Raw genomic sequence first — 13,909 nt, 5'->3', positions numbered from 1 at the left:
GTAACAGCAAAGTCATATTAATTAATGAAATAAAATCTCCTTGGCTTCTTTATACTTTTCTGCATTTTTAACAAAGTGCCCTGTGAAATATGCAACATGTCAGCATAGCTTTCTCTAGAAGCCATATGTCCGACCCCCTGATGATTCCCACTTGAGAAATATCTCTCCAGGGACTAGCAACACCCGTAATTTAAGTCCTGTGATTTTTTTATGGGCAATGTCTTTAGTGCTCACTTTCATTTTTAGAATTTATAAGACACCGTACAAACTGATCTATGCATAAAAATGTTATCAATTCTATGGTAAAACTTGGCCCCCAGTATGCATTTTACTCATAAAATGTACTAATTTTATATAAACTCTGTAATTTTTTTTGATGAAATCAATGTAGACATCTGAAAGAACAAAATGTATTTTCCATTATGAGACCTTAAATATACCTTGTTCTAAAGTTCTTGAAATGTGATCAAGATTTTTATTATAAATACACCTTGAGGGTTGTATTTATTAAAGGAACAATTCCAACAGACACTCAAGATATTTTTCAAATATGGTATCATTGAAAGACCTATGGATTAGTCAGATTTTCTGCATAGAATTCATGAAGAGTATTGTAATCTGTATTCTCATATATGAGCATTCTTAAGTTAGTTGCAGTTAACATCTGTTCAATGAAAATCTCTTGTTCTCACATAATATGCATTTCTGTCATTGATTATAACCATTTATCATGTGGTCTTTTTAGATGTCAGTATTTAATTTCTTATATGTTTATACATTTTTTATTTTCCTTTTACTTCATAGTTTTGTTTATTTTGTGCTTTTGTTTGTTTTCTTTCATGGCTAGAATTCTACTTTGTCAAAGATTCCTGCCTTTCAGGGTAGCTCAAAATCCCCAAGATGCAGCTCAGCCTGCCTTAGTACGTCTAAAAGGGCTACATTTTCTGACAGTTTTTCAATAAAGCCCACCTCAGCAGGCTCCACAGACCGTTTGCCATTCTCAGAATCAGGGAACAAGGTAAGGCAGCAGGTCAACTGAAGTCTCAGAAAAGAATATAATTTCAGAGGTTGTAAGACACAGTTCAGTAAATATATAAAAACAGAGACTAAACTCTAAAGTGTTTGACATATAAACAATAGACTCTCTTATAAACAAATAAAAGTTTCAATAGTTATTAATAGTCTAATCAGTAAAAAAAAAAAAGCCTCTATCTAGGTATACTGTCCCTTATTAATTTATTATTTGTTTATTTGGTATCTTGTAAAATTTCAGATACAAACCAAAAAAATAAAATATATATGCTATTATACATAATATATAACATGTAGCATATACATATATATAGCATATAGCATATAATGTATAATATGTAATATTGTATAATAATGATGAATTATATATAATATGATAGACCATTTGGACTCAGACACATCAGGATTTAATACTGCCTCTGCTACCTATTAATTCAGTGATTTTGAAAAAATTACATACATTGATTCAACCTGTTTCCTTGGCTATAAAATGCACATAGTATTTTGTGGCAAGAATTAAATCATAAATGGATGTAAAGTGCTTAGAATTCCTGTCACATAAATGCACAACATACGGTAGTGTTCATTGTTAACTGTCATCATGCAATGCCCACTGCCAGTCCTTTCTGATTAATGAGTTTTCATGCTTATCAAGAGGTATTAGTAAAATTTTTCATTTGCTGGAGATTACTTAGGTAAATTACTATTTTCCCATGTTATTTAGAATTTGAATTTCATGATTAATTATTAGCACGAACTCCAGAATAATAGATTTTTATAGCACCTCTAGGCAAATAGGAACCCTTTCTAAGTTTCAAAGTGGAAATGCTTTTAAGTATATGAAATTCAGTAGTGTGTATTAAAAGAAATGTATCTATCAGCACAGGAAGAAATTAGCCAGGCTAACATAATCACTTTGTATACCTGAAGATTCATGAGAACCCAATGTGTTTTTTTCCCAATCAGGATGGAGTAACCAAGAGCCCAGAAAAGCGCTCTTCCCTGCCCAGGCCCTCCTCTATCCTCCCTCCTCGCCGCGGTGTATCAGGAGACAGAGAGGAGAATTCCTTCTCTCTCAACAGTTCCATCTCCTCTTCAGCAAGGCGGACCACCAGTAGGTTTATTTTGATTTGGCTTCCTCTTTAATCCCTTAAGTGGAGTAGAGCCTATTCTAGGTCTATATTTTACATCTTTCAAACAAAACACACATTGAAAACAAATTATATTTCTTCTAAGAATCAGAAAAGCCAGGGGCACCTGGGTGGCTCAGTCGGTTGAGCGTCTGACTTCGGCTCAGGTCATGATCTCACAGTTTGTGGGTTCCAGCCCCTCGTCAGGCTCTGTGCTAACAGCTCAGAGCCTGGAGCCTGCTTCGGATTCTGTGTCTCCTTCTCTCTCTGCCCCTCCCCCGCCCACGCTTTGTCTCACTCTGTTTCTCAAAAATAAATAAATGTAAAAAAAAATTTTTTTTAAAGAATCAGAAAAGCCAGACTATTGATGGATCCAAAACAGCTGCTTGATTCAAAATGATTGTTTTGGAAAATGAGTACCTACAAGGAAGTAATTCATAGAGAAGACCAATAGTCAGGAATTTTTTTTTAATATGTATCTATATAAGCTTAACTTCCTTAGAATTCCAAATCCTAAAGTCTAACTGGGAAGTCAGTAATCAAAACCTAGGATCCTGCTCAATTTGGTAGGAATTTACATTCCAGGGGCACCTGGGTGGTTCAGTCAGTTGAGCGTCTTGATTTCTGCTCAGCTCATAATCTCACGGTTCTGGAGTTTGAGCCCCGCGTTGACCTCACACTGACAATGCGGAGCCTGCTTGGGATTCTCTCTCTCCCTTTCTCTCTGCCTCTCTCTCTCAAAATAAATTAAAAAAAAAAAAAAAGAATTCGCATTCCAATGTGGGTGTAAACATAACATGTTCCGTGCAATAGTTTAAATTTCTTTTGGTTGATGGCCCATAATGAACTAGTTGGCGTCATCACAGTTTAAGGAAAGAATATAACAATGTTCCAATCATTACCCACTTGTGTGGTGTTACTACCAAGATTATCTGGTTAAAGGACAGATGCAAATTATTTTCACAAGTAGGTTTCTATTACAACAAAAATAGCTACCATTTATTTAGTACCTGAAGATGCTAAGATCCTAAGACACGTTTTTCACTCCATTTAAGTTAATAATGCTGATGGTTACGTAAAAATAACCTCGTTAAATCTACTCATGAGGAAACTGACCTTTTAAAGAGGGTAACTTGTCCGATGCTACTAAGCTAGACAGTGGTTGAATTGGTTTTAAGCCCACTGATAACTTCATTCACCTGCCCTTTTAATGTCTTTTTTATATTTATTTATGTGGAAGAAGTAGTACTATAAAACTATGTAGAATCACTTGGAGAATAATATCTCTGTCATTTAAAAACCATTAAAAATGGTGGAAATTGCTCCTCCCGTCACATTATAGTTGATTTTGTTACTTACTCTTAAAATATTTAATAAAAATTGGCCCACTTCAAATATTACCATTCTGTATGACACTTAAAGCATATTTTTGCCTAGAATTAAAATGTTTATTGTATTTAGAGCAGTTGTGCCCAACACCATTTAGTTTCATGAAGCATTAACATTCTTTGAAGTATATGCCAGGAACCCTTTAAGATCACAAAACTATTTCTTCGCAAAAATAAAGTATTCAAACAAACTAGCAAAGAAGGCATTGAAAAGATAGTGATCCCCAGAGAAAAGACTTCAATTCCAAATATCCGGAGTTGGAATTGGGCATCAGCAGTATGGAGGTTGTTCAGACAAGACAAAGGCACCAAGTGCTTCCCAAAGGTATACCTTGAATTAAGCTTCTATCTGTGGTTATGGGAGCAAAATGGTACTTTATTCATAACTTCACATCTTCAAACTACTGTGCTCTGCCCTCTAAAATGCATCCATATATAAATTGTCCTTTATGATCTGAGCCAATTCTATTTTGACTTTCTAACTTTATTTACATTCATAAGCATGATGCATTTTATTATTTGCTAAGAAACATAACTGGTACCCTGATAATCTCAGAGCATTCGGTTTATTTTGTTTCCCTATAGCAATAGCTAAAAAGCCTAAGGACAACTAAAAGAACAAGTTCTGTGCTTCCTCCCATTCACCCATCATCTCCGTAACTACACACAGACACATTCTGGCATTTTGTACCACTACTGAAAAGATTTGAAGGAAACAAAGCTATGCCCTTAGCACAAATGGAGAGAAAGGCATTGTCATCGAGGAGTTGACAAGATTAATAAGAACACAGTTTCATAAAGTAATTTGTAAATATATATTTTCTCATAGATATATTTCACATTGTTTTAGTATTTCAGATTTAATTAACTCTTTCAGTTTCAGAACAAATAGGAAACACTCGAAGTTGCCATTTGATGACTAGAATATAATTTATTATACTTTGAATCAATCCTATCTATTCAACAGTGGTGGTAGGGCTTAATGCTTTTGGTTTTTCTTCATTCTCCAGATGTAACACAAAACTTGCATTCCTTAGTTTTCTGAAGCTTAAAGCCATTTTCTATGGGTATAGAAAGGACTCTTTAAAAACAGTTATTTCTTTTAGTGAAACTTGTTATGCACATGCAGAATATTGCTTCAGCTCAGTCTCCCTCGAGTAAAACACACCTCAACACACTGATTAATTCTGAATCCAATTTGTACTGATAAAAAAGAAAGTATGTTGAGCTCCTACTGTATACAGATCTCATGGAAGGCACCAATACAGTGACAAATAACAGAGAGAAGTTTCCGCTTCCCAAAAGACCTGAGCTATTCAAAGGTGATGAAGGCATAGAGAAAACATTTAAGGAGGAAATGAAGTTTCTGAAGAGATTTTTCTGAAGGACAGAATGACTGACTCAAACATCAAAAACTTGGTCCAAAAAAGAACTTTGTAGCAAAGAAGCCTCAAAAAGCCAAGTTAGCTGTGGCTGTTTCATCTTGGTCTTGAAATGTCATTTCTGTGGAAAGCAATAAAAATCATAGAACGCACACTCATCTGTCATGTTAGTCTTCTTATATCCCATTTCCTATTGTCAGTTAAACAGTCTGCCCATGGTTGGCCCTTACACGTTAAAAAACCAGAAGGACACAGGGCAGCTTTCGCTTATATGTAAAAACTGTTCACTGAAAGAAGTGAAATGCTCCTGTTTCTCCAGGAGACTGAACCCAGGCCAGTAGGTAAATAGATGTTGTCTGTAGATTATAATTATCTAAGAAACTCTCTTCAGCTCACTCCCTGTAATTATTCCAGCAATGATTAATTATCCCTTTTCTCAGGCAGAACTTCCCACACTGATGACCAATTGTACGAGATGACTCAAAGATCCTTTTCACTTCATTGATCTAAAAACTAATGACTTGTACCTTTGTCCTCGACAAAATTTCTAGATTTATTGATTTTACAAAGTATACATACTCAGTAATAAAAAATAAAATTCATGCCCTTCCCATAAAACACCAAAAAAAAGTGAAGGTATTTGAATAATAAATGTAAACAATGTAAATAAGTGTTGTATTATTAGACTGAATGTGTTATTTTAAGAGAAAAGATTATTAGAGTTCAGAGGCTAAATATCATATCTGGCTTTGAATTTAGTATCATCTGGGTAAACAAGCCTCAGTATCCTCATTCTTGAATTTAGGAATAATAAGAGCTGCCTCTAACTACTGTGTTTGTTTGCTCATCACATGTTTGGTATTCACAAAAGTGCTTTGAAATCTATAAGGTGCTGTAGTCTCACGTATCTCTTTTTTTTTTTCAAAAAAGGATTTGAAATGGCATTCAAACACACAGTTAAAAAGTTAATGTGAAAGAAACATAGTACAGGAAAATGGGCGGAAGGAGCTAAATAGTAAAATGATGCCCAAGTCAGGTTGAGGCAAAGAAATGCCTCCCACAATATCATATTTAATTGACAATGGGGGATTATTGGTTTGACTCCAAACTGCAAACTAGCAATGAAAGTATAGGAGAAAACAATCAGGTACAAGATGCACAGTGGATATATTGTTAAAATACCCTATTTTTCTAGGAAGAAAAATTGATTTTTTTGTGTGTGGTATTAAGAGCTGAGACGAGGGACGCCCAGGTGGCTCAGTCGGTTATGTGACCGACTTTGGCTCAGGTCATGATCTCCAATTTGTGAGTTCAAGCCCCGCATCAGGCTCTATGCTGACAGCTCAGAGCCCGGAGCCTGCTTCGGATTCTGTCTCCCTCTCCTCTTTGTGTTCTGTCTCTTTCTCTCTCTCTCTCAAAAATAAATAAACGTTAAAAAAAAACTAAAAAAAAAAAAAAAAAGACCTGAGACGAATTTCCATACAAAGGAAAATGTAATACTGTAGAACAATGTCTAACATGACTGAATAGCCCTCAGTACACACATTTGCAATTCACAGTGTTCCTCAATATAAATGGAAGAAGTACCACTGAAATGCAATTCAATAAATAATTTGTACACAGCTCAAAATTACTGATATAAACACACAGTTGTATGTTGTATGTCTACCTGAATCTTGGAATGAACTTACTGCACAAAAGAGCAAATGGTCCACATATCATTCAAGGAATCTTTAGTAAATATGAGCCCACACAAAAAATACAGTGCAGACACTTCTTCCAACTAAAGGCAGATTCATATGCCTTAATGATCACACAAGTATAAAAAACTTTTGACACATTCAAAGTTAGAAGGAAGAATAAATCAAGAAAACCCAAGTTCTTTCTTTGCATTGATAGCAATGCATTTTCACAAATGTTACCAGGTTATAAGCCTTTGAAAAAAAGGAGACTTTCACCTTTCGGAGCATTGTTGTTATCCATAAATATTCTCAACTCCTTAAAAATTAATGTATTGTGAGTTCTAACCACCCGTGGGAAGACGATGTCTTGAGGAGAATTTTCTGATGCTGTGGTTTCAGTTTTGTTTTGTTTTCTTTTGTTTTGTTTTGTTTTGTTTGTGAATATAGGATCAGAGCCAATTCGCAGAGCAGGAAAAAGTGGCACTTCCACACCCACCACCCCTGGATCAACCGCGATCACTCCTGGCACCCCACCAAGCTATTCTTCACGCACACCAGGCACTCCTGGAACCCCTAGCTATCCCAGAACCCCTCACACACCAGGAACCCCCAAATCTGCCATCTTGGTGCCCAGTGAGAAGAAAGTTGCCATCATACGTACTCCTCCAAAATCTCCTGCTACTCCCAAGCAGCTTCGGCTTATTAACCAACCACTGCCAGACCTGAAGAATGTCAAATCCAAAATCGGATCAACAGACAACATCAAATACCAGCCTAAAGGGGGGCAGGTAAGAATCATATGAACCCATATTTGCTGCTGGAAGTAAATTGCCACTAATTATTAGAATGCCTTCCTCATATTATATGCTAACAGTTCTTACAATAAAAGGGAGGTGGAGGTGTTAAAAAAATTAATGGTTATGGTTCATTGCCAAGAGTTTAGACCTTATCTGAGAAATCTAGCTTATCAAGTATAATGAAAATGACATGAGATATCCATTCCTTCTGGTTATTATCAGGTAAAAATGGATTTGACCATGCAGGAGAATTTTTCCATTAATTGCTAGCAGATCTTTTCTGAATGTATGTCTATTGCCTTGTGGACTTTGGTTTAAGAGATTAAAATTACATTTCTGATATGAATTTGAGTGTTCTAGTTTAGATCCTGTGACCTCATTTGACTATCTTTTAAGAATTCCACTTTTATCTCCTTTCTCCTTCGATGATTTTCTATGACATCTACCATTTCCCCATCTCTACACCAACACCAGAACGGTTCGCCAAATTTCTTTTCTGGCTGCTCATGTTTACAAATTGCAAAGGGTAGACATTCGTGTTGATGATAAACAGGCAGTTTTGTATAGTTCTGATGCATGAAATTATTATAGCAGAACTCTTTAAGATTAGTTATATTGGATAGAATTATTAGTAAAGCTCTACCTATTAAGTCTTAACTTCAGCTCCAGTACGAACGTTCACATTTTTACCAACCAAGGGTGTTTGAATTCTACCTTGACCTGAACCTTGCTTACATACTGTTTGTTTAGATGAAACAATTAGCCTGGAAGGAGATAATACAAATATCATTTCTTGTTTTCATTGTGATATTGATCTGCCTATGGGATAGTTTGACTTTTCTTGTCAGTAAAGAGATAAAACACCCACCCTTGAGAGAAAGAAGAAAGAAAGTATCATTTCCTTTGTGCATCACCAAACTTGTAATGCCCTCTCAGCATCTCCAAAAGCCTTTCTTTTAACTTCAGTATTCTTTTCTGCCTCTCTTTATTTTGTGTCTTATATTTTCTGCCGCTGATTTTTGGTATCCTTCTTCCATGCCAAAGAAAATATATTTTCAGGCAGGTTTAGAAAAAAGATCTTGCCAAAATGTGAAGCTATCAAGGATTCCTACTCACTGCTGAAACAAAAACTCAGTATTGCCCCTTCCTTTAGCACCAAACTTGATTGCTGTCTCACTGTGATTCCGTTCCACAAAGCCCAAGGAGGTATGAAAAATCAACCAAAGAGTTGGAAGAAGTGGAGGGCAGGGGTGGTGCTCAGTATGCCCTCTGCAGAATGACTGTAACATTCTCTAGTAATAAAGTCATCGACAAATGCTTTTTCATACAAGATGTTCTTAAAATATGAGCTGCAAGAAATCTCTTTTAAACAATACAAAACAAAAAACTAATTCTACCAAATTTGATCCTGTAATTCCATAAATCTCATAGTATTCTTGGATTCCTCAGAGTTTTACACACTCCAGAGAATGAAATATTTTGAGTCTTTAGGAAATACCCAAATGCTGTATTACACACCATTTGTAATATTTATGTTTTATATTTATATATAAATATTAGTTGACTAAAATAAATTTAGTACAGATTTTAAAGTATCATTTTAGTTTTTGTTGAGATACCTATTAAAATACAATAGCCAGTAAGTATATTTAGAATCAAATCTCTTTCTATAATCCTTTTGGTTTGTATTTTCCTGATCTAAGTGTGGGGTTTATTTACTTATATTCTAGAAAATACTGATACTTAACATGTTTCTTCTTAGAATCACAAGGGAATATAACTCATCTCCAAAATATTTTCCTGAAAGTAAAAAGAAAATGTAATCAAAATGGAATAATTATTGGTATAATTTGACATGGAAATTCTACATGTGACTCCTCAAGGTAGAGAGGCATAAAGAATGGTTTTAGCCTCCGCTTTGCCAGAGTCACTAAGGTTAAACTAGTCCAAAAAATATGAATACTTCATCCTTCTGCTTCTTTACCATATCTGATTGTGAATATTTTTACGTCTAATTAATTGACTTCTACTATACTTGGTAATTCATAAAAGTGACATGAAGATGTCTCATTCTCTTGAATTCAACTAAAATGGCCTCAGAGATTGTCGTAATTAAGGGCTAGTAAAGACATATGACACAAAAATTACAGAATAAAAATAGCCTCAAACTCATGCTGTCCTTTGAAGAAAATCTCTTCTTTCATAAGGCAAGTGTTAATCTGCTGCAAAATTATCCTATCTCAGCTGCAGATGACTTGGAAAAATGTCCACAACAGTGGAGTTATGAAGCGACTCTTGTTGGAGAAGCAGGAGATATTTCCTCACCAAGATCAACAGATGGAAGGAAGATACTTGCCTTCTATTTGGTGATAGATGGTACAATGTGTTTAGGTTGGAAGAGGAAATAAGTTGGGAAATTGAGGTGCTCTGTAGTTGAACTGTCTTGGTAGGAAAAATACATCACTTAACACTTTAACAGTGTTAATATAAGCTGCAAGAAATCTTTTTCTTTGAGGCTTAAAAGCCTCAAACACAAGGAGTAAGGAGAGATTCTTTTTCTGTACATGTTAAACTGGAGGTTTTGACTGGATGATTCAAGATTCCACTTTACAGAATGACTAGGAAACATTTTTATGTTAAAACATGTTAGAAATTATCAGGATGATATACTAAAGACCCTTGTTATCTGATTGAGGATCCATAAATGCACTCTACTGGGGAGACCGTAGCCAATGGCATGTTGTTCCCAATTATAAATTGATAATCCTAAGATATTTGAATGGATGGTGTTCAACTCAGAATCATTGAAGAGGACAGGATAATAGCAATACTTTCCGTAGAAGGCAAGTTTTATAATAGAGATATGTAGTCTATAGATATTAGGAAAACTAGTCACACAACTCTTATTAATAAATAAAGGAGGAAAATTATAGATGTAACCTTAATTCTTCTACACAGGCTCTATTGTTAAATCTGAAGTGGGTAGACTGTATGCCAATGATTTCATTTTAAAAGCTGTATTATTGCTGTTTTAAAGTTTGTATAATCATTAAGAAATGGGAGGGGAAATATGTAATAAAAAATATATATGTCTTGGGAACCCAACAACTTTCAAGTTGGGAAGCTTTATTATTTGCTTGAATCTGAGCATTTATTGCCCTTCCGTATGTATAGGTTGTGTGCTTACATTTATTATCGCTTCTGTTAAAAGTCCAATTTTATATTGGAAGAGAGGCTTAGCTCTGTGGCTCAGTTCAGTGAAGCAAATCAATGCATAATGGAATAGATAAACTAGCTGAAGATGTGAGGAGCTTTACAGAAAGCAATAATATTAATCTTTTCAGCTAAAACACAAATTCATTCTGCTGGAAAGAACATACCCAATCCTAGATTCACTGTACATTGTGACCTTGGTTAATTTAACTCGAGGCTCAGGTAAGACTATCTTAGTGTATTAACTTGAAACTATTTCAATGTAGTTAGCTCCCTATTCTACATGAAATCTAAATCTAGATTTTACAATCAATAGTGTTAGCTTTTTAAGAACACAGCTGCTTGATTTAAACAGAAGTAGGAAAATAAACAGTTTCTCTAAATGCGTGGCATAAAAAATTTAGGCAAGAACGCAGTGAATGGTACTTTTTACCCTTCCTATCAATGGATCAGCTTTTTTATAGGTACTTTGATTTATGTGGAATACTTTTACATGCTTTAACAAGTTTCTCGTTTTTTTCTCCAAAAGCTTTATGAAGATCACTTTATACAAAGAACAATTTTTGTACCCTTGTCATAGTTGAAAGTTACTGATGGGGTGACTTCACAAAAACTATTTTATTTTATAGCTTTTTGGATATGATGGTTAGCTAGATCATGATCTGTGCAAGGACATGTCTATGGATTTGACTGATTACCTTGTGGATTACATACTTCTCCTTCGTTCATGGAACAGTCAGTCATTTTCAGGTCAGCTGCGCTAAAGATGGTGGCATCTTCGAGCAAGTCACACCTGTTAAAGGAAAGAACAGTACTTCTCTTTTATATACAGAATCTTGTAGAATGTGTCAATCTATTACCTTCCCAGTCAGTGTTGCCCTAGCATCTTTTTAAAAAACTTATCTTGAGGAGCACCTGGGTGCCTCAGTTGGTTAAACATCCAACTCTTGATTTCGGCTCAGGTCATGATCTCACGGTTCATGAGACTTGAACCCCGCGTGAGGCTCGGCCCAGAGCCTGCTTGGGATTCTCTCTCTCCCTCTTTCTCTGCCCCCTCCCCCAGTCACACTCTCTCTCTCTCCCTCTCAAAATCAATAAGTGAACTTTTTTGAAAAGACAATAGAAACAACAAAATATACTTCTTTTTGTAGTGCCATTAATATAATGTATTTGTACCATCTTAATGTCATACCATTTCATTTAAGCAGATGGTGAGGTCACTTTAAACTCTCAAATTCATGGTTCTACTTAAAAGATTGATAGTATTTTTGCATTACAACTCATTAAGAATATTCACTTAGCTATTCTAACAAATTCCTTAAGTATGTGCCACAAAGGGCAAGCTGAACTTGAGTAAAGCAATCAGTGCTTCTGAAATGTAATTGGGAGAGAGGGAGGAAGGAAGGAATGGATGAGGGAAATGTGGACAGGAACCTTTTTTAGATTTTCTTACAAAGTTTTAGGTATTAGAAAACTTTTTGGGCCTTTCACGTGTAATTTGAGTAAGTTACTTTTAGTTTCATACTCAAGGAGAAAATGGAATTAATGCTGGAGGCAAGTAATAAATTATACTGAAACAGGGTTTTTTTCTCATTCTGTCAAATTATGATGGCCACCATTGTGAAAGGTCTACTGAGTGCTATTAACATATAAGTAAATTAATAAAATTATAAGCTTTATAAATTAAAAGAGAATTAAAATTTATTTAGATTTATTCCTCATTCTCATTGGGTATTATTTCATCAAACATTTATTAAGACCCTGATGGGTACTCTATGACAAATGGAAAGAGACATGGTCTCCACAATCTAGGCAGAAAAGAAGTGGCTTTTTTTTTTTCATTTCCTATCTTCCCCTAGCTGTCTTGCCCTTATGTAATAATTTAAAGTTCTTTCCAAGCCATTTCTTTCCATCTCATTGGGCTATAAATAAGTGCTAAATAAGAAAAGCAATAAAATATCCCATAAGCTTTAAAATACTGTCAATCCAGCATGAAGAAAAACTATTCACTGAATATGCATTATATTATACTGACAAGGGTGTGTGTGTGTGTGTGTGTGTGTGTGTGTGTGTGTTTGAAAGTCAACATTATCTCAAAGCAAAAGCTCCTTAATATCATGGACCCTGTCTTTATGCAAGAGAAATTTTATAACTATAATTCAAGTGTCTTTTGTAGGGTAATGAAAAATTTTGGAGCTATGCTTGATAAATATTAATTATTTAAAAACTATGATAAAAATCATTACAAGTTGAGGCCTATAGAGTCCTTTTTATGTTTGCTATTTACTTACAAGCCAAGCAAGGACATAGGAACAACCTTGAATCTCAGATTATTTTCAAACAACTGAACTAAATTAAAATTTTTTTAATGTTTATTCATTTTTTGAGAGAGAGAGTGTGAGTGGGGGAGGGGCAGAGAGAGAGGGAAACAAAGAATCTAAGCAGGCTCCAGGCTCTGAGATGTCAGCACAGAGCCTGATGTGGGGCTGGAACTCACAAACTGCAAGACCATGACTTGAGCTGAAGTTGGATGCTTAACTTACTGAGCTACCCAGGCACCCCCTAAATAAACCCTTTAAAACTTCCTGCCTTGGGGTGCCTGGGTGGCTCAGTGGAAATGACAGCCTTCAATTCTGTCTCTCCCTCTCTCTCTCTACCCCTTCCCCGCTTGTAGTCTGCCTCTCTCTCTCAAAAATAAATAAACATTAAAAAAATTAAAAAAAAAATTACTGCCTTTACACTTGGTCCACTATTCCTTAAATTTCTTACAAATTTAAACTGAACAAAAAAAATGTAGTGCCAGTGTTCAACCATGAGGTTAATGCCTAAACTCAGTGTCTGTTCCACCAAACATTTCTTTACAAATTTTTCAGCATTATTTGCTTATTCAGGGTTTTTGATGTGGTTCTGTTTTTTGCTGTGTGGCATAGCCTGCACAGAAAAATTGGGCTGTCATCTTGATGGGCCCCTCCAATGTATCCTTTTCCTTTAGAGTTCTGTGGAATTGTAGGTTTTGATATAAACTGTTATTTCTATTTACATTTACATGTGCACTCTATTTATTGCTTATATTTGATACATCAAATTCTGAAGAAGTTATAGGTCAGTATAGGCAGAGTTAAAGTTTGAAATAGAGGGGCGTCTGGGTGGCTCAGTGGGTTGAATAAACGGCTCTGGATTTCTGCTCAGGTCATGATCCCAGAGTCGTGGGATCAAGCCCCAAGTCGGGTTCCGTGCTGAGCATGGAGCCTACTTAAGATTCTCTTCTTTCTCTCCCTCTGATCC

At 35.3% G+C, this 13,909-nt stretch overlaps 1 protein-coding gene across 16 annotated transcripts in view; it reads left to right on the top strand.

Annotated features, from left to right (window-relative positions):
- Nucleotides 1-13,909, top strand: part of MAP2 (microtubule associated protein 2) — a 282,560-nt gene that overhangs the window by 253,493 nt on the left and 15,158 nt on the right. For 9 of the 16 annotated variants that reach the window (XM_047871614.1, XM_047871613.1, XM_047871625.1 and 6 more), the window contains 3 exons: nt 848-1,018; nt 1,999-2,146; nt 7,062-7,402. In XM_047871614.1, coding sequence (XP_047727570.1) covers nt 848-1,018; nt 1,999-2,146; nt 7,062-7,402 — 660 coding nt within the window. Of the gene's footprint in view, nt 1-847; nt 1,019-1,998; nt 2,147-7,061; nt 7,403-9,655; nt 11,528-13,909 lie in introns of those variants that run through there. The other 7 variants (XM_047871627.1, XM_047871626.1, XM_047871621.1 and 4 more) reach the window with 2 other exon arrangements.

This window comes from Prionailurus viverrinus, chromosome C1 (assembly GCF_022837055.1).
Source record: "Prionailurus viverrinus isolate Anna chromosome C1, UM_Priviv_1.0, whole genome shotgun sequence".
NCBI lineage: Eukaryota > Metazoa > Chordata > Mammalia > Carnivora > Felidae > Prionailurus > Prionailurus viverrinus.
The sequence above is the reverse complement of the archived record's forward strand: the minus strand, read 5'-3'. Positions and strand labels throughout refer to the sequence as shown.